This window comes from Moschus berezovskii, chromosome 11, assembly GCF_049115385.1.
Source record: "Moschus berezovskii isolate FMDL1 chromosome 11, NW_MosBer_1.0, whole genome shotgun sequence".
In the NCBI taxonomy this organism is placed as follows: Eukaryota; Metazoa; Chordata; class Mammalia; order Artiodactyla; family Moschidae; genus Moschus; species Moschus berezovskii.
Window position 1 is genome coordinate 93912962 of NC_142470.1, and position 22305 is coordinate 93935266.

General features: G+C 33.2%; 1 protein-coding gene across 4 annotated transcripts in view; it reads left to right on the forward strand.

Moving 5' to 3' along the window:
• Positions 1-21971, forward strand: part of LOC129539885 (protein MEMO1) — a 128628-nt gene extending 106657 nt beyond the window's left edge. Inside the window, exons 8-9 of one of the 4 annotated variants that reach the window (XM_055400911.2) lie at positions 6442-6546; positions 7893-21962. In XM_055400911.2, coding sequence (XP_055256886.1) covers positions 6442-6546; positions 7893-8024 — 237 coding nt within the window. In that variant the 3' untranslated portion in view covers positions 8025-21962. Of the gene's footprint in view, positions 1-6441; positions 6547-7892 lie in introns of those variants that run through there. The other 3 variants (XM_088841561.1, XM_088841562.1, XR_016038619.1) reach the window with 3 other exon arrangements.
• The last annotated feature ends 334 nt before the right edge of the window (positions 21972-22305 follow it).

The window sequence follows — 22305 nt, forward strand, 5'->3', positions numbered from 1 at the left end:
GAGTATAGGAGATAGGGATAAGAATGATACAGCTCAGGTAAGAGAGGTGGGCAGGGAATCAGATAATACAGGGCTTTAACTTCCAGGATTGGAAATTTATGTGAATACAGTGGGAAGTGAAATGATGGAATAATAAAATAATTATTTTAAAGGTTGCTTTGTTGGTTGTATAGAGAATGGATTCTACAAAAAGATCAGGAGTAGTAACAGTGTGCATTGGCAGGAGTTTGGGGGAGAGATGCTAGTAAGTTGAACCAGGGTGGTATTAGTGAAGATGGAAAGAAGTTCATAGATTTGAGTTCTTGTATTCAACAGGGCTTTGCTAATGGATTAACTGTATTGGTCTGGAGCTCAGAGAAGAGATCTGGAGTAAGTTTGGGAGTTCTCAACATGTAGTTGTTAATCAAAGCCAAGGCAGAGATGGGATTGTCTGTTGTTGTAATTCTCAACCCCATCTTTACAACTGAAATCACTTGTGGAACTTTCTCAAAATAGACTTGCCCATGCCTGCCCTTGGGGATCCCCTTTTAATAATATGGAGAGAGTCCCAACAACTTTATTCCAAAACCAGCTTTGAAGGTGAGTTGGAGCTAGCCTATTAAGGACCCTGATCTATTGAAATAGAACAGAATTTCCTATTCATTTTCTTTCCCTTTGTTTTCTACTCAGCTGTGTAAATAATTTGTGGACTTTAATCAGACAACACTTAATTTTGCAAATGTAAGAATTCGTCAATCAGTGGATTGATGCTTTTAGCACAAGGGAAATGTTTTCCCCAAAACATTGGTTTACCTGGTGCTCTGAAGTTACTGAACATAATAGAATCCTTTGGAAGTTTCTAGAATAGAGGATATTTAAATAATATTATTTGTTGTTCTGTGTGTATGTTGTATATTACAAACATCTATATTTAACATTTCTTTTAGCCTGCCTTCCAATTTTGTTGATTTTTAGGTTATATTAAAAGGACTAGCTTTGTTTGTCTTTCTTGATGTGTATGATCAGTTGGATAACTAGACCCTAGTTTTTTACTTTGAGGAAGAGCAAAAAGAGTCACATTTACCCATTGGCATGATTCTTGTAACTTCTGGAATTTTTTTGCCTCTTCTGCTCACTTCTTAGGCTTTGAAACTTCTAGAAATCTTTGTTCAGTAGAACCAGTAAGCTTTAGGTTGAATTCCGAATCTACCTTACTTTACATGTCCAAAATTATCGGACGTTAGCTTTAAAGTTTTTGTTTAAATAGCCCGGCATAGAATTTCAGAATAAATATTGAGTATTTGCTTCATTTTAATATGCTTACATTTAATAGTTGATATAACATTTGACTTGAACTTGTTTGTTTTGGTCCATTTATTGAAACGCTTCTGTAATATATGTCTATATAATTTTTAAAGGGCTTTTAAGTGGTCTTTTTTTTAATATCTATACACTCACTATTACACCAGCTCTTACGCAGTGTGTTTTCTTAATTGGTTTATGTGACCAAATGATGAATATCCTAGTATATTCCTTTTTATGAGTATCATTTTATATTGTAAATAATTTCTTTCATTTAAGAATTAATATCATAATTTCTGTATATCAATCTTTTCAGAGCAGAATATAGTAGGATACTTCTATACAAGTATTGCAAAAATGTTAGCAATTCTGAATTGTAATTATACCTTTGGAAAGTTTGATAGAGTGAAAAGGTTATTTTTAAGTATAAAATTGTAGATTTTTTTTTGGAAAGTTACGCTAAGTTTTGGTGCCTTTTTTGTTATCAGAAAAGTCTTTTTAAATGTTGTTAATAAAAAGTTAGAAAATAAAATTTTTAGGCTCCAAAATCAAAAGAAAAATTGCTGATTTTTGACGGGAGGAATTTTATGTCTAGCATTTGGATATCTTGGAAATTATGTGAAGAAAACACATAAGGAAAGAAAAATGTATAGGAAAACAAGCTGAATCTTTCAAATGTTGTAGTTCAGAGGAAAAAAGTAACTAGTTATAAGAGATGTAGATTCTGAAAGCCTTACAATGTTACTGATGACTTGCCATGTTTTTTGGTAATTAGTACGTTGCAATTTCAGTTTGTATAGTGACCAAAGCAGAGCACATTTTAAGATGTTGATTTCTGTGAACCTTTTAATTACATACTTGAAACAGCAGCCACGTTTATACATATTTTATATATATTTGATTGTAGGTTATTTTTCCATACTGCTTTTGATGTAGACCAATGTTTCCTTATGGCTACTGGCATTTATGATTTGGCAGAGAGAATCTCAAAATGTCATTGTAGTCATCTTTTTAACTTATTTTCCTTCCAGATTTATAACAGTCACTTTATTTATTAACTTTGAACTTTAACTTCTTTTCTTCCTTTAGACTTTTGAAAGTGAAATTGTTCATATTTGTCCCCTCATACTTCTTTCTCTTGAACTTAGCCCAGTTGTTTCTTTAGAAGTTGCTACTAGTTTTACAATATCTTCTTTAAGGTAGCTATTTATTAGTACATTTGTTCTTAGCACTGCTGTGTTTAGAGTGTTTTTTTTTTCCCCCATAAAATTTCTTTCATTATAAGATTTTATCTTGGTACCTCTTAAAGAAACTAGAATATTTCCTTTTCCTACCTCATCTTCCTAAATGTGTACCCATTTCTCCAACATAAATGTGTATCCTTATTTTAAAAAATAAGGCCACAGTCTTAATGATACGATAATATAGTTTTCAGTTCAGTTCAGTCACTCAGTTGTGTCTTACTCTTTGTGACCCCATGAATCACAGCACGCCAGGCCTCCTTGTCCATCACCAACTTCCGGAGTTCACTCAAACTCATGTCCATCAAGTTGGTGATGCCATCCAGCCATCTCATTCTCTGTCGTCCCCTTCTCCTCCTGCCCCAGCATCAGACTCTTTTCCAGTGAGTCAGCTCGTCGCATGAGGTGACCAAAGTATTGGAGTTTCAGCTTTAGCATCAGTCCTTCCCATGAACACCCAGGATTGATCTCCTTTAGAATGGACTGTTTGGATCTCCTTGCAGTCCAAGGGACTCTCAAGAGTCTTCTCCAGCACCACAGTTCAAAAGCATCAATTCTTCGGCGCTCAGCTTTCTTCACAGTCCAACTCTCACATCCATACATGACCACTGGAAAAACCATAGCCTTGACTAGACGGACCTTGGTTACTTTTAAATTACTTTTAAATTAAAAATATTACTTTTTTAATATACTGTCTAGGTTGGTCATAACTTTCCTTCCAAGGAGTAAGCGTCTTTTAATTTCATGGCTGCAATCAGCATCCGCAGTGATTTTGGAGCCAATATAGTTTTAGTTATGTGTTAATAATTGAAAGATACGGTTCAGTTCCTATTTCTCAAAGACTTCTAAAAATGTTTTGCTACTCTTTTTGGTGTTTGTTTCTTTAGAGGGAGATTATTTCTAGGTAATAGTATTTAAAATTAAATAGAATTTAAGTAATTTATTATATATAGGTAGACTTTTAAAAAGGGAAGACCTTTGTTATCTTATTAATGAGTCCTGAATTTGCAACTCTGCTAGGTGAACTGCCTGTTCAGTTTAGGATGACCATGTAGGATTTGACATTACAAACTTTGACTTACTACTTGGAGAGTCAGCACAATGATAGATTCCCTTTGCTCTTCTTCCCTTCAAGGTAGGAAGTTAGCTTTCAGTCTGAGGATTTCTTGCCAAAGCTGCTAAATTCCTCAGAAACCCATATGGTCATTGTGATGGATAGGCTATTGGTGTTTATAATGTCTTCTTGTATCTTAGAGCTGAATGGGTAGTGATCCACTTCACTGCTTCCTATTAGATTAAGTTCATTAAGTTCTTAACCACATTAGATTAAGTTCAAATTCTCAAGATACCAGGCCCTATCAAGCTTTCTATCACCTGGACAGTAGATTTACTGATCATCTCTTCCGGTATTTTAAGAAATAGAAGAGTTCTTTAGGTATATTTGGGAAGCTTTTTATTTTTCATCTTTTTGGAATTTGGGCAGTAGCATCAAACTGGCATTTTTTATCTTCTTTGAATTTTGGTAATGGTAATTTCAAAATTGTTAGAATCAAAACATAAAATATATACAAAAGCTTATTTATTACTGTTCTGTGTTAATGGGTGTTCCATTTTGCAGTTTTGCTATCATTTTTGTTGTTTTTGCATACTTTATGAATTTTCTAGTTGGAGAGGTTCATTCATGAGAAGTGCCTTAATTTTTCTCTATATCCCTTATTTGTAAAAAGGCATACCTCCTAACTGTTGTATTTCTCAGAGACTTGAGTATAATAAAATTGATTCTTGCCCTGGTAGGTACATAAGGCACTTCAGGGAATTAAAATTTTAAATTTAATCTCTTAACTTCCATTACCTCAATTTTTTGCTTTCTATATTGTAATTTAACTATTGTATCTTCATTTTGAACACTTAATTTAGTAGTGTCTTTTTTACATTTATAATTTTATATTTTCTGTGTGAAATTTCTTGGCCACTTACTTTGAATTCTTTGTCTTCTACAAATGTGATCATTAGTTTTCTCTTTGAATTATTCATATTAGTATATATAAATGTGATACATTTATTCACAGTGTGCTTTGAGATTTTAATATTAAGGTACACATTGTACGTTTAATGTTACATAATTTATTACAAAGTGGAATTTGATTTACGGTAAGCTGTCCTAGACTTCATCCAGGAGCTTTGAAAATTCTTTTATAAGATGTATACCATTTGTAGCTATGTGCGAGTATTAAAGATTTATTGATATTTCTCTTGTTATTCTGTATGAAGCAGAGTAAGTAAATGAGAAGGAGCCTAGGATTAGAAATTTAGAGACAAGCTTTTAACCTTTTTAATGTATAGTTTCTTCATCTTTAGGGAGTTATACCTTGATTATTCATATTTATGGAAGAGATTTATAACTCCATCTCTGTATTATTTGGTTTAGAAACATATTGAGTGATTTTCTATGTACCAAAATCATAATACTAATCGTTTATATTAGGTTTAACTTTTAAGTTAGTTCATATTTCTCTCTAGGAGAATGTTGACCTGGAAGCCTCCTAGTTGACAGTAGAAAACCAACTTAGCATTAAACACTGGTTGTGGATAAATTTGAGAGTGGCTAATTGATGTGCAAGAAGTTGGAAGTTGACTACACACACATAGGCTTATCTTTCAGATATATTTGTAGAAAAATATGATAATGTTTATGAAAAACTTGGAAATTCTGAAGAAAGACTCTTTATAAAATTAAATTTTGATTTAAATGTTGCCACTGCAATATTTGTACTATGTCACTTGCCTAATTGCTATCATTTTCCAGATGAGTATTCATCTGATTACTGTAGATACTTTTACATTGTGTTTGTTAAAATATGTTGAAATACAATTAAAAAACACACAGTTTATGTCACTTGATTCATTAGTTAAACCACAGTTTACATTTCTCCCAGAGGATATTGATTCAGTTTATTGAACATAAGTATAAAATATTTCACCTGGGTAAGAAAATAAGGTGAGGTAGTTGGTGAATGGATGAGTTTAGAATCATTGGTTTATTTGCTTGATTCAGATGAGTTAAAGTTGCTCTATATCGAAGTATTATGAACACATTTGAAGGCATTTGCAGAATACAGAATTAAGTGTAAATAAATGTCCAAATAATAGTGATCGTTTCAATAGTAGTCTAAAAAATTTTGATTCTCAGTTAAAATTTTGAAAACAAAGCATTCTAGTTTGAGAGAGAGAGAACTTTTATTTTTTCAGGTTTATAAAGACCTATTTTGCTTAAGCTTTTATCAGTCTGTTATGAGCTTTAAGTTGATTAAAAATATATTAACTATTTTCTTAGTTTGTGGTCTCATTTATCACATAACTAAAAAATTACTGATAATTAAAATGCCTTACTGTTGATATTTAAGTATATGTAATGGAAATAGTAAAATTATAATCAACTCTTGATTATTTATGTCAGTGGTATGAGTAATATAATGGACATGAAAAAAATAACCATATATCAAATTTAATTTTAGATTTTGTATGAAAATTTTCACAACAGGTTTACTTGTATAAATCTTGTGTGTTCGCACACACGTATGAAAAATATAAAATCCTGAAATGTTTGAGGATTTGTGAGTTGAGTGACAACTGGGAAAGGTGGTGTAGAAACATCCCAGGAGGTTAGAGAAAACTAAACTGGGGATTAAATGTTTTTGTTAATAAAATGTGTATATTGTTGAGAGTTGACTATAATGAGATTACCTTGGATGAATGAGTGAAGTATGAAATTCACTAAGTAATGTGTTTTCTTTATTGAAAAATTATGATCATTAGCTTTAAGTAGTTGTTTTAAAATTAATTAAATCTAATTAGGAAATAATAAGTTGTCCTATTTTCTTTTTCTTTCATTCTTTTTTTTATTTTTTTTTATTTTTAGGGTATGAGTATTATAGAACAATTAGATCCTGTATCTTTTAGCAATTACTTGAAGAAATACCATAATACTATATGTGGAAGACATCCCATTGGGGTGTTATTAAATGTGAGTATCCTTAGGAAGCCTTGGTTGTTTTTTTTTTTAAAAGAAAACATTTAATCTTATTATGTTTCAGAATATCTTAATTGATACCATCTGTGACAGCTTATTAGCTTTAGTTTTAGGGATATGCAGTCAGTTTTCTTTCTAGTACCGTTAAGATAATTTAAATTTTATTGTTTTGGTTATTTAAGGTTATTTATTACTGTATGACTGGCCAAGACTTTCTTTTAAATACCCATTTTTTTCTCTCGACTCTTAGCCAGTTCTAGTGTGCTCTTTACAAATATAAACCAAAGTAAGCTTTCAAGAGATATGTTCTCACTGATTTCTGCTTAGTGTTCTTGACTCCATAAAAAATAAATGGAAGATTCTGTGCTTCAGTTTTAGATATTGATAATTTAATAAAGCAAGGCAAATGGTATGTTTTTCTTCTTATAGCAAAGACAATAGTATTTCATTTAAAGACTGGTAAAGAGGCAGAAGTGTTTGGTTAACTGGACTTTCTAAAGAGATAACATTAATTTTTTCGCTAATAAAACTGAAATCTGAAGAAAATGTGAGACTCGAGGAAATGTGTACTCAGGAATGGGAAGAGGAAGGACTAATGGGCTTATTGTTTGGAGAGGCAGAGAAATAATGGAATTGGTAATGTAGTCTAGAATAGTCTAGGGTAGGAACCTAAGGTCTAGTGTTACTATACTGTAATTTGAAAGATGATACATTGTGGATTTTTAGGAAAGGTCTCCTCTTAAGCAGTAGTGACTGTAAGAGCCTGTTAAGGGCTTAAATTGATCTCTGAAATTTAAAGAAGACTAATTATACTAATTTACAAAAGTTTGAATTGGATCAAATAAAACTTCACTAAGTAAAATTTTAGTAAAATAAATGATGAACCAATTTACAGTTAGGTTAAGTTCCTGATATACCTCTTAGATTTGGTACTTAATTTATATACATTTAAAATTTAATCAATGTCAGACAAAGACTCCCAACATTTCAAGAGGAAAGTGGCCAAGGTTTGGTTTAGCGAATAGAGAGAAAGATACTATGCTTAAAATTTTTTTTTTTATTTTTTAAGTGGCTTTATTAAATACAGGGAGAGATAGATAGAGTGGAAGATGACTGATATTTATCAAGAAGCTAGATTAGGATATGTTCTTTGAGAGAATGCAGTAAAGAATTCTTTCTTTTTCCTGTTTAATGAGAGGTGATGAGAAATCCAAGAAACGTAGAGTGGAAGGAATCTAGTCTTCATTTGTGAAGTGAACAAAGTTAAGCTACCAGTGCGTTCAGAGAGTGGTCACTTTTTTATGTGATGTCTGTCATAACCAGTTTTTTTCTTTTCCTAGGCTATCACAGAGCTGCAGAAGAATGGAATGAATATGAGCTTTTCCTTTTTGAATTATGCCCAGTCCAGCCAGTGTAGAAACTGGCAAGACAGTTCAGTGAGTTATGCAGCTGGAGCACTCACGGTTCACTGAAGCTCTGAATCCTCAGGAATGCCATCTGCACATACTCATACTCTGTCCAGGGTCCCAGCCTAACCCTTACCAAGATACTGGTCCTGGTTTGGGGGGATTCTGAAACCTCAAACTAATAGAACTTTCTTCTCTTCTTTTCTAGTAGGTGTAGTCCTTCCTTAATTTCAATTCATTAAAAAAAAAAAATGCTTTATAGTTTAGAGCAGTGGAAGGAACGCTGGCATCAAAATATTTTGATCAAAAAAAAAACAGGCAATGTAAAGGCACAGTTGTGGCAGTCAGTTTTTTGAAAGTAACTTGTAAAGCATTTACCATATCCTAATTTGCACTCTTTGCAGACTTGTGCACATATACTCTGCTTTCAGAATAGTTTTGCAAATTGTACACAAACAAAAAGGGTGGAAGCTTTTTAATAAAGAAGTTGCATTTATAAATGATCTGTATTAGAATATAAAATTCTCCAGTTATAGTCAATTACTACCCATATTGTACAACAGATACCTTCTATTTTAGTTGCTAATAAAGGGCTACACAACTCGAAATAGTCTGATTTAAACTTATTGCTCTGTGGTACATATGAAAATTGTTTTTTATTAGCTCCATTTCAGAATTTTTATGTTAAAAGTGGTAAACTTTAGTTCTTATGTAAAAGTATGTTAGGATGTATTTTTATATTTTACATATTTATGTGATTTTTTTATCACAGATATTAGTCATATTTTAAAGTTAGTTTTTAAAATTACATACAGTTTGCCTTTTTATGTGTGACATCACTTTGTGTCATTACTATATTATAATACAATATAAATTCAAGATTGGTAAAGAACACAGATGTAGTTCCGTAATTCTTAGATAGTGTTTGATAGGCAGTAGTCTGCAAATGAGGAAACAATGAAGAATGTTCTTAGTGTTTCTCAAATCATTGCAGACCATACACTGCTGCTGTGCTTTTTTAGTGCTCCAAGCAATTTGACGGTCTTACTTGAATTTTTAGCAAGAAGTCATTAACAATAACAACAGAGAAACCACTGGATTTTCTTATAGTTCTGCAATGTTTTTTGTCATGATTTTTGGTGCGGCTCTTCCAACTAAAATAATGGTATGGTGTTGTATTTCTTTAGCCTAGATCAATCCTAGTCACTTTGGCAAAAAAAAATGTAACTCAATTAGTTAATTATTGGCCATGATGTATGTACTAGATTATACCTATTTTAATATAACACTGGGTATTTATAGCACATTGGAGAGCATTTATATCTTCAATGTTATGCCAGAATAGCACAATTTTTAGATGCCTTGCACCAATTTTATTTAAATATTTGCATTTCTTACTTACTAAATACCAACTTTCTATACTCAAGAACTGAGATGAAATACTGTAATCTTTTGGATTCAGAATTACCCACCTATACATGTATGGAAATTATATTCTTACATGTTATTGATTTATTTCCCATCATTCAGATATACTTTTGAGTATTGTAAATATTTATTTCTTATTTATTATATAGACCATAAAAATTTCAAAATTGACTACAGAGTAAATTTTTAATGTTTTCTGGATATAAGACTAATACATGGTTATTACAGAAAATTTAGAAAATATAAGTATAAAGAAGAGAAAAAATTATCTGCAATCTCACTATCCAGAGATAACACTGTTAATATTTTTTGTATTTCCTTTCAATCTTTGTCTATGCTATTTATATGTATGGGTGTGTAAATGTGTTTGTGTGTGTGCATAATAACAAAATTGAGATTTTGCTGACCATATAGTTGTATACCCTGCTTTTTATAACTTACCATCATAAGTACTACCCCATGTCTTTGAAAATGTGATTTTTAAAAATGGCTGCCTATTATTCTATTGTATGAATATAACATAATTGAACCAGTTCTCTCTTTGGATATTAGGTTGTTTCTAATATTTCACAATTATAAATAGTGGGATGGACATCTTTGTATGTGAAATTTTAATTCTATATTAGACTAGTTCTATTTAGGTGAGAACTTTCAAAGCTCTTTAAAATATGACCAAGTTACCCTTCAGAAAGATTGTACCAAATTAGCAATATATAAGTACTCATCATGCTGCCCCCAGTCCACTGTTACTATTTTTTCTAATCATTGACAATTTGTTAAGCAAATTGGTTGTTCTTTTGATCTATTAGGAGTGGCTTTATAATGAATTATTTTTTTCCCTTCTGTAATTTTACAGTTGATTGATTAATAAAAAAACACAAGAGGGTTTTTAGGTTGAGTGGGCTATAGCCCTCTGAATATGTTTACTGTATATTTAAATATCCAAAGTAATTCAATATTGCTTTTTTCTGGAATGAGCATATCTTTCTTACTTAGTCACAAAGTAGAAAGAGTTCCAAACTGATAGTGAAGTGTTGGTTTCTGTCTCTGCTGCTGCCACTAATTATTTGCCACACCATAAATATTTCATATTGTATTGAAACTTTAACTGTAAAATACTGAGGTAGTCTGTTAAACACTTTACAGTTTCAAAGTCCTTTGATGTTGTGACTTTGTTCTTTAGAGATTCCGATGTCACTTAACGTTTAAAAAACTACATGATTGAATTGGATTAGAAGTATTATCTTTTGATTTCAACTCTGCATACATGAAAATCCTTTTTTTAATGCAAAAGGAAATTAATTTGCATTTCTTAATGCAGTTAATATTACCTAAATTATTGAACTTAAACTTTCCTACTTTAAGTGCCTTTAAAAGTGTTTTTATTTGAAATACAAAATGTAAAGGAAATTTTATGTAGTTCTATAGTTTCTTTTTTATAATAACTTTTGAGTTATTTGCAGCAACTTTTTTTTAACCTTAGATTGCACAGAGCAGTATATTCATGGATTCTTCACTATTCTTATAGTGAGTCCTTGAGAAATGTATGTTAGAGTTTAGCTCAGTGATCAGGTAAGTAAGTGCTTTCTGTCTTGGGTGGGCAACAAATCTTTATGGCAACAGAGTAGGAATAAAAGATCATTCAGATTCCAACGTTTAGTTATTCCAATAGAGAAAGTAGGTGTCCTGAGTTAGTTAATGGTTATTGTTGGAAATCTCAAATTTTTCTAGCCTGGAGAATCCCAGGGACGGGAGAGTCTGGTGAGTTTCCGTCTATGGGGTCACACAGAGTCGAACACGACTGAAGTGACTTAGCAGCAGCAAACCGTTCATTCCGTTCCGTTCCGTCGCTCAGTCATGTCCGACTTTTTGCGACCCCGTGGACTGTAGCCTACCAGGCTTCTCCGTCCATGGGATTCTCCAGGCAAGAATACTGGAGTGGGTTACCGTTTCCTTCTCCAGGGAATCTTCCCGACCCAGGGATCGAACCCGGGTCTCCCTCATTGGAGGCAGACGCTTTAACCTCTGAGCCACCAGGGAAGCCCAAACCATTCATTATCCTAGATTAAAATTAGTCTTTTAGGGCCAACTGTGCAGTGCTGTGCTAAGTCACTTCAGTTGTGTCCAACTCTTTGCAGCCCTGTGGACCGTAGCTGGCTAGGCTCCTCTGTCCGTGGAATTTTCCAGGCAAGAATACTGGAGTGGGTTGCACATTTCCTTCTGCAGAGGATCTTGCCGAGCCAGGGATTGTATGTGCTGTAGGTAGTCTTCTTTGTTGCAGGCAGATTCCTTACTGACTGTGCCCACCAGGGAAGCCCTATCCTAGATTAAAGTTTGGTAAATGTTTTGTGTAAAGGGCCACACGATATTTTGGGGTTTTCAGGCCATATAATTTCTTCACAGCTATTCACTTTGCCACTGTAACACAAACACAGCCATAGACGATGTGGAAATAAGTCATTATGTCTGTGCCTCACTGACACATCATTTTCACAGAAAAGATAGCGGAATTTGGTCCACTGGTCAGTTTGCTGTCCTAGATGGTTAGTAATTTTAAACTGCAGCAGATGGTTGTGAGTTTCTGTCATCCCAACCCTCTCTTAATTTTCTATATATGGTCTAGTTGCTGAGTTTGAGTGTTGTTTAGGATTATAAAGATAAGTGGGAAGTAGGTAAGGGAAACTTAGAAACTCTTAGGAACTAGTGTTAAAGCATTTTGAAGTCCTTTTATTTGCTAGAGCTGATTAGGAACTTTGCTTTGCTGCCATAATTAATCAAAAGAGTGAAGAATAGAGGTTGTAATTGGTTGTTGAAAATTATATAAATAATTCTAAGCACTTGGCTACCTAGATGGTAGTTTTTTTTACCTGATAAGCCTCTTACCGATAAACCTTTTTACCTGCGTATTCTAGGACACTAGACCAGATTTAAGAGAAACTGTGAAATGTGAGACTATATTTTGCCAAGTAAAGAAAGGGTTTTGGAAAAATAACTATCATCTTCCATCACTATCACTTTAAGACCCCCTCAGACTCCCTCCATATATAGGAAGAAAATAAAAGAGAGAGTTAAACTTAAGTTGAATGACTTTAAATTGATGGAAAAATTACTCCACTATTCTTTTTTCATTTACTCTGAATCACTGAAAACTTCATTAAGGGGTAGTATGAGTCTAGAGACTGTCAGTTGAAAAGTGCTGTGATACAGTTGCTGAAAGGTCTAATGTAGTTATAAAATTATTATTGACTAAAGGGTGTAATAAACCACATGCACTCTAGACTAAAACTTTTATATTATTGTGTTAAATTGTAAGTGCCACATATCAAGAGTGACATGAACTTTAGTGTTCATAGAAAGGCAGACAGAATGTAGAAAGGCTTGAGTGGAATGTATTGGTGATATTTATTTTGGAGAAAATAAAGAGAGGGTTTTTTTTTCCCCCCCGACATTTGAGTGACTGCCATGTATAAGAAGGAATAGAATTGTTCTGTCTTGTCCTAGGTGGACAAATTAATTGTAAGAAATGAAAGTTTCTGCTTCCACATTTAAGGTTCCATATGAGAATTTCTAAGTGAAAATTGGCCCTTCCTCATAAAATCATTGGAAGTATTCAAACAAAAGCCAAATCAGTGGTTTTCAAAGTAGAATCCCTATACTATCAGCATCACTGGGGCATATTACCTGTGTAGACCTGAAATTATGGATCACCAAGCTGAAAAACAGGTAATGGAATTAGTACAAATATGAAACTTAATTCATTTGTGTAAAACTGTTAAGGGAACTGTTAAGGGAAATCATTTTTAAGTAAACACTGATTTTGATCTTTTAACACTGACTTTCAGAGATTATAAACTGATGTTGTTACATATTAGTGAAAATGACTTAGCTTTTCCTAAGCAGAGGTTCTGCTTTAATCCTAAACAGAGCTGTATCACTAGCAGAAAAGGGTATTGAAATAGCTTGTCCCTTTTATGTTATTTTAATGTCAAAATATTACTGAGTGACATGTCACAGTATCACATTGACCAGGCTGTATACCTTTGATAAAAGTAATGCTAGTAACTGGAACCTCTGCTTTTTTAAAGTCACTGTTGTGAATGGAGTTTGTTTGCCTGTCATGAGTTTATTAATATGCTCTGTTTGTTGGGTCCTGTGTGAAGAACCTTAAGAGTTTTAGATTTGTCATTTGTTCAAGGGTTCTCTAGTGGTCCCAGATGGTTTGTACCTAAGGGGTATCACATTTACAGTATTTGTTTGTTTGTGTTTAATTCTAATACACGATTTTGGCCATCACCCTATAAAAATAATGAGAAAAAAGTTTAAAGCCAGTTGTCCTGATTTTGAAAGCCATAATACAATGCAGTTTGTTTTTCATTATAAATTACACATTATATTTAAATGTATATCTCATACTGTATAAATTGAGGTTTGTAACTTTACTAGATGTAGTCCTATTATGTTTCCTATCAGCCTAATAAGGAAACCAAAGAGAAAGCAAGTACCATGAAGAACCTGTTGAAGGCCATGTATATCAGTTTTGGTCTTTAAGCCTGCCAATGTAAACTTTGGAAAATATTTTAATTTTTTCACCACAATATTCTCTGAATTACTGAATGTGATATTATATGCACTTAAGTAAAAAGTATTAAAGCAAGATGAAAACTTAGAAAATTAGAGTGATATATGAATGACGCCATATACATGACAAGGCTGAGTTTTGTAAGTTTTAAAATTAAATACTAGATTTAATAAAATATTCTTACGGTAACAATTTTTTAAATGGCAGTTTTTTTCTGAGAAGTTTTTTTTCCCATTTAAGATTTATCCATTTGAATCTAGCACCTAAGAGGCTTCAATTGATATTTGTTCAGTTCTGATGAATTGGATTTTTAAAGCAAGGAGAACAAAATTTTCATTCTCTATATGAAGTGTTTTTTAAAGGACCGGAAATCATAAGCCTTTTAATTGGAAACAATTTTAACTGGCTTTTTCCATTTTCAGGTTTTGATGTGGGAACAAGCTTTCTTATTAATTTTTAAAAGATATTAGAATTTTATATTCCTAAATTCTGTGTAATGCCAAATGAAGTGAATGGTAATGTAAGTGATCTGGTAAATTTGAAACCACTGACCTACGATTCTTGGCTCATGTTTTACAGTATCCTATGGTGTTTACTGTTATTTATGTATTATTTACCTGTTTGCCCAATGACATGTCCAGCCATCTCGCAGTTGGATGCTATGGGGTGCTAGAAGCTTGGAACTGGAATCCGTTTTCAGCTTTGCCAGTCAGTTGCTACTGATTTGCTGGAAGATATCACATGTCTTTCCTAGAGCAGAGGTTATCTCTTTATTAATGTGTGCTGGAAATGAATAGTATGACTCCTAAGGGCCTTTCCACCTTTGACTTTTTATGACAATAATAAAGATACCCTATTGTTTAACATATTATACTTTTAATTTTAAAAATATGTTCACGGCTTTTTCTTTTAATCTCAACTTTAAGAAGGCCATACATTGCTGTATTTTTACTGAGAGAATCCTAAGCCCATATAAATAGCATGACATGTAAATTTGTTTGGCTAGTTAGTATCAAGAGCTAGTGTTAAGAATTCAGTTCTTCTAATTTTTAGTCCTGTATGTTACAAATGTTATACTATATAATATTATTCTGTGTTTTGTTTTTGGTGCTCACTCTTTGAGATATCACATTGAATTCAAATAGTAATGTGGATATGTGGCTTCAGTAAAAATGGGAATCATTTATGTAAAGGTCTATTTTTATTGATTCTGGCAAAAATAGATTTCTTTTGGTGGATTAAAATATTCCTAATAACTGCAGACTTCCCTTTCCTGGGAAGTTTACTTTTAGACCACAAAATGCTGATCCATTGCTTTCATCATTAAAAATGCACTACTTCTTTGTAATGAGATTGTGACAGAAAATGAAATTTATTTGTATGTGAGTCTTTCTGATGGTGAGACTTTGCAGCAGACACTTGACTCCCACCATTCCAGTTCACGCATTAGTGTCCTGCAAGTACCTGCGACTCTGTTTGGGATTTTCTTATCCACATGCAGGGCAGATTGGATGGGAATTGGAGAATAATTTTTCCAGCTTCCTTACCCTCTGGTAATACTTCGAGGCATGTTTCCTAGAGTTTCCAGTGGGGCTAGACCTCATCGTCCTCTGCAGCAGGAATACTGTTAACAAGTATTCTTTATTTTCTTCCTCCTCTTCTCTGTCTCACTTCCCATTCATTTATCAGTGTTTTCTGACATCACCTCCCAAATGATATTATTGTCTTTGAATCCTGTCTCAGAGTCAGTTTCTGGGGTCATCTAAAAAACATGTTTGATTTGAAAATAAGTCATTACCAGTGTTTGTTAGATATGAAAGATTTTTTTAAAGGCAATTATTTTGAATAAAATTAAAAACAAGTATTTAATATTCTGACTTTTTTAGTCTCATAATCATGTCCATGTTCAAATTTGTTTCCTTAGCTTCATTTCATAACAAAGGAAAGATTCAAGGTAAAAAGCTCTTTAAGTAGAAATTCAAGGTAAATGTCTTATGTGGAAATCTTTCTACTAGATCTGTTTGTTCTCCTAAAAAAAAAAAATAAAGCCTGATTTTCCAGATGCTTTATAAAGATGCAGTGAGTTATATATTTTGATAGAAATTGGATTAACATGGAATTTGGTTTAGTCAAAATTACAGATTATTGTCTACTTGAATCCAACTTTCTCATGTCTTATCTGGACCTGTTTATTTTCCAGCAGGGACCAGGGTTAGCCTTGCCGAACATTGATTGTAAGGATAAATTTAGTCCCTGGCTAATTTCCCCAAAGGTTGTTCTTTGGTCCTTGTTAAGTAAAAAACTTTTTGATTTATTAAGGATTAAGGAATAGGGCATTTTAAAATTGAACAAGCCCTACATTAAGTCCAGTGTATTGTAAGTACATCTTTGTAGTTCTTTGATACCTTTTAAAAAGCTAGAGATAATGATTTTTATATAAGATTTTTGAAAATTGATTTGGGAGATTTGTATTCATTTTCGGCACGTATTATCAGTCTTTTTTTCTCCCCATGTAAAAGTTATGTTTGTGTGTCTGAAATGTATTATCTATTTGATTTATGGATGGAACATGCATGAATTTAACCAAGTTTATACTTCTGTTTATAGGGCCATCCTAAGATTAGCCTGCACAGATATTTTTCCATAGGAAAAATAAAATATTTAAAGAATATATTTTAGTTAGTCATCCCTACTGTAAAGTAACATCTTTAAACATTTGTATTTTATTAAGCAAAAATATTAGTGTATACAGAGTATTTTCCTTCAATGTAGTTGCTTGTGGTACCTTCACATTCTGCCATGTTCTTTTTAATATAGGACAGGGCATTTATTGACCTGTGAGGTGGCATTTTTCTGTTAGAAATGATCAAAAGTCAGTTGGGTGATTAAATTGGGTAGTATGGTTTAGGGGGAAAATATGTTCAAGGGAAAATAAGTCTGACTTACTCCTGGGATACATCAAACTGGTCGAAAGTGGAAATTCCTCCAAATGTCTGCAGTGGCATACTAGAATAGCTTGTGCATGTGTGCTAAGTTGCTAAGTGTCTGACTCTTTGCAACCCTGTGGACCATAGCCCACTAGGCTCCTCTGTCCATGGTATTCTCCAGGCAAGAATACAAGTAACTATTCATTTATAATTATAATCTTGATTGTTTATAAAGAAATCAGTCTTACTCATTTTATAAGTATAAGCTCAATTGTGTAAAAAAAAAATCTTGTTACTTTTTAGTCATGTTATATCCCAACAACTACCTAGTTTATCAAATCCAGTCAAGGCTTTTGACATTTGAAATACCTCAGTATGATAGGTTGAAAATCTGGAATAAGAACCAGAGATGGTTTTAAAATGTATCAAGAAGGCATTCTCATTTCCTAAAGACCAAATATTTTCTGTAAGGAATGTTAGATAAAAAATGTGGAATATCTCTTTACAGTCTTTACTGGAAGCTGATTCCTTGTGCTAAATGTGAACAGTCTTATGATAACTTGATATAAAACAAGCTTGAAAAATTTCTCTCTTCAGGGTTTACATATTTTCCATCACAGTAGGCCACTTATACAGTACTTCTGTACTGAGTATTTAAGTACAACCTGACTTTTTTAAGGTTTAAAAATTGCTCCCTGCCTACATTAACATTAAGTATTTGTATTTAGCAATGTTATATTTCTGGATATTAGTTAATTCGATGAACCTTACAGCGTTAGTCTGTTCTTCAGAGTTTTACTTGGTACAGTGTCCGAGAAGATTAACTTGGATAAAACAATGATGCATGTTTTACAGTTAAAATATTTTAAAATTTCTGTTTAAGGTGTAGATCTCTATAATTGCCACAGATAATTTTGTGATTCTGGTTCTGGTAGTTGTTTTTGTGTTAGGAAAATATTGTACCTCGCAGTGCTTGATTTGTATTTTTTTTACTGTTTTAAAATTCTTCACTTTTATTATCTCTTAACAGATGTAATTTTTAGCTAAATGTTTACATTATTGAATGAGGAGAGTCAAACCAACTGTTAGGACTAAAACAGGCTGATTTAGTGTTCTGCATGGAGTTTTGTTATTGAATATCTAAAGGATGTCAGTTTCCACTCAGGTATTTATGCATTAGAATTAATTTTGGATTCCAAATCACTTGATTTTAATTTGCATTTTAAGTGTAATATGCAGATTCTACTTTATTAGTAAGTGTTTTAAATTTCTACCTTCATTTAAACTTATTTTTAAAATGAAGATTAAAAATTTTTTTTTAGCTAATAGAAATTTAGGTAAATATATGTAGTATTTAAGTTATTGCTAGTTTATTACTTGAAAGGAACTTTGGTTCAGTGTGCAGCAGTAGCTTTTATGTGGTAAACCACATGTTCCTTTATTTTTTTTCACTTGAAATACCTCTTTAACTGAAGTGATGTTTGTCCATAATAGCTTCAGGTTTCTGTGACCAATTCATATATGACTGAAGTGACTCTTGATATAAAATGGGTTAGAAAAATTATTTTTTAGCAAACTGAATATTAACTTTAATACTATATGATAACAAAAAACTATCTGGCTTGAATTTTTAGCCTTTCTTGTTAGTTTCTATCCTATTATTTTCCCTCCTTAAAAAAAAGTCTACATTGCCAGTACCTTTTCTACAACTTTAGGAAAACTGGATATTTGACAATAGAGTTATTTTCACTGAATTTTAGTCTTTTTACCTGAAATAAGCAGTACTGACAGGAAGATATAATTAACTTCCCTGTCTTGTAACAGAGTTTATAGCAGTTAATATTCTTAAAGAATAAACCTTTACCAAATTTTGTACTTATTTGCAGATCAGCCTAGGAACACCCTCAAGAAAGCAGTAGGTGGATTGTGTAGAAAATAGAGACTCAGAGATTATTGATCATGGGGATTTTATCATGTTCACTGAAAAATAATAATCTTTCAAATAAAGATAATGAAGTTTATAAATGGAAAATAATATGATTAGTCAAAATATGTTTTAAAAAGCTAAACTCTTGAACTCAAACTAAATTGGTTATTTCTAGGAAAAAGGTATCTTTCATGTATTTGGAAACAAAGCAGTAAATGCCAAAATGTATCTGTTTCTCTTCCCCTTTTAGTTGGTTGACACAACCAGGTAGTTCAATAGTAGTATTACCAGTTTAATTGTATAGTGCTTATTATAGCCTAACCTTTAAAAAGACATTGCCTCCAAGATACAAGATGCTGGTAGAAAGAGAAAAGATACTGAGCTGTGTCCATCCTTCTTTTCTCTCTATTGTATCTCCCCCACCAAATATTAAAAACAACAACAATGACAGCAGCATACTTCTGTAGCCTGAAGAGGCTGCTTTTACCCAGGAGAAACTTTTTCAAGATAGCTCAAAACCTGTGACTTCTGGTCATAGGTAATGTATTCATCCTCTTGTATCCTTAGCCATGATTTTTTAATGAAGACTGGAACTCAGGAGATAATATCCAGCAGCCCATGTTTGTGTGCAAGAATGGTGTTAGGCATTTTCTTCCATTGTAGGGGATGTCTCACATGCTTTTTTATGGTTCCCTCCAAGGAGCTTTCCAGCCCACCAAAATAACACCCCACCGGCATGACCCTCTTCTTCTCCCTTTTTCCTCTCTCTCCTTTTCTTTTTCTCCTCCTCCTTTCAATGAAACACATCAAGGAAAATAGAACCCTGTAAGTATGCAATTACTGTGTTTCATATTCTTAATTAGCAGTCATAACTTCGACATTATCTCCTAACAAGGCAGTTTTACCATTAGTCATGCTCCTGTAGTTCATTGTCCTTCTAAATGTCAGTGTCAGTTTGGGTCATCTTCAAGTGTATTGAACATAGGGAAAAGGATAAAGGGAAGAAATAATAATTTATAAGATTACTGGGTTTCATTGCTTATGGTATTTAATGTTCTAATCTTTTGCCAATTGAAAAACAATCTTTTAAACAAAAAGGGAAAATCATTTTATGCAAATGTTTGTAAACATGTATGTAAATACGTTGTTTTCTTTACCTCCAAAAATCATTAATAAAAATGGATTTTTAGTTTCTTCTTGAATGGGGTTCCTTTGTGTGTAGTAGGGCAAATTTTGGAAGCCTAAAACAACACTTAAATCTGAGTTTCTTTTATCACTTCATATCAGAAGGGGTACAGCTTTTTCTGTTTTGTCATTTTTCATCTTTTGTCTCTGTTTTCCCTTTATCTTAGAGAGAATGTCATTTTTCTTTTTTTGATTGAGGCATAACTGAACTGACAGATTATATTAGTATACATTGCAAAATGATCTCCATAATAAGCGTAGTTAACGTGTCACCATACAATTTTTTTTCTAGTGATTAGGTCATTTGAGATCTTGCTTTTAGCAGCTTTCAAATATGTAGTACATTTTTATTAACTATAGTCATTATGCTGTACATTACTACCCCTATTGTATGTTTTATAGCTGAAATTTTTACCTTTTTTAGGGTCCACCTTTAAGTGAGATCTTACAATATTTGCCTTTCTCTGACTTATTTCACTTAGAATAATGTCCTCAAGGTCCATCCACATTGTTGCAATTGGCAAGATTTTATACTTTAAAAATGACTGAATAATACTCATGTCATTATGTCATTACCATAGTTTTTTTATCCATGCATCAGTGGATTCTTAGATTATTTTCCTATCTTGGCTACTGTAAATAATACTGCAGTGAACATAGAGGTGCATATATCTTTTTCAGTTAGTGTTTCCATGTTTTAAATGGAATAAATACCCAGAAGTGAAATTACTAGGTCATACGTTAGTTGTATTTTTAATATTTTGAGGAAACTCCATACAGTAGTTGGCCTCCTTCTCAGAAAGGTGGAGCTCTGTTTTATAGTAACTGCACCAGTTTACATCCCCTTCAGTAGTATACAAGGGTTACGTTTTCTCCAAGTCCTTTCCAACTGTTCTTATTTGTTGACTTTTTTGATAATAGCCATTCCACTTGCTGTGAGGTGATTTTTCATTGTAGTTTTGATTTGCATTGCCCTGATGATTAGTGACGTTGAGCATCTTTTCACATTCCTGTTGGCCATGAGCGTGTATTCTTTGGAAAAATGTCTTTTCACGTTCTCTGTCCATTTTTACATTGGGTTTTTTTTCTCTTGTGGTGTGTGAGTTCTTTATGTGTTCTGGGTATTAACCCCTTATCAGTTACGTGGTTCTCAAATATTTCCTCCCATTCTGTGTTTTGTCTTTTCATTTTGTTAATTGCTGTGCAGAAGCTTTTCAGTTTTGATAGAGTCCACTTGTTTACTTTTGCTCTTGTTGTCTTTGCTTTTTGAATCAGATCCAAAAAGTCATTGCTTAGATTGATGTCAAGGAGATTACCATGTATGTTTTCTTCTAGGAGTTTTATGGTTTGAGGTCTTACATTTAAATTTTTAATCCATTTTGAGTTAGTTTTTGGTGTGGTGTAAAATAGTGGTGCAGTTTCATCTCTGCTCATTGCTATGCATTAGATAAACTGGCCACCTCTTCCAGTCTTGAAGGAGTTGCCTTGTGTAAGAGAAAAAACCTTATCATTCAGCCCTGCCCTAGCTCTTATATTTCAAGCCTTTGTAACTGTTCATGTAGCCTATTTTATTTTTAATAACCTCCAGTAGTTGAGGGTGTGCCAAGACCTGTCAGTGTCCCAAAGCAGAGTATTTTAGCACCTAGATTCAGGCTGGTTGGGAGCTAAACCCTCAGGCTGCAGCTTTTGAAGCATGTAAACATATACAATCCCATGGGACTGCAAGCATAAACCCTGTTGAAAACCAGACCTAGGCAATCTGAAGGTGTTCCCTAGGCAACGGTTACACAAATCTGTGCTTCAGACGAGTATATAAGCTCCTTTCTAGAAAATACCCGAGAGCTCTAGCAAGCAGATGGAGAGTGCAGAGATGACACCCTGTTCCCAGAGGACCTCTGTAGTCTAGCTGTGTGGCAGGCAGAAACCTGCCCCTCAGGCTGAAGTTACAAGACAAGCAAATAGGCCTCTTTCTCAGGAAGAGTGTTTCAGCTGTCTGGCCTTGCAGTGCCCTGGGGGTGGCAGGCTACTTAAAACTGCCTCTTGGTCGGTTCCAGTTTCAAGGGACCCAGGAATGCAAGCCCTGCCCCATCCCCCACTGGGTTTTCAAAAAGGAACAATAATTCTGGAAATTGAAACTGCTTATTGCCATCCACTTATAGTATGGCATCATATGTACAATGAGAGAAGAATGGCCATCCTACCTGTTTTGCAGAGCCCTTCCCTGTGGCTCAGATGGTAAAGCATTTGCCCGCAATGCGGGAGACCTGGGTTCAATCCCTGGGTTGGGAAGATCCCCTGGAG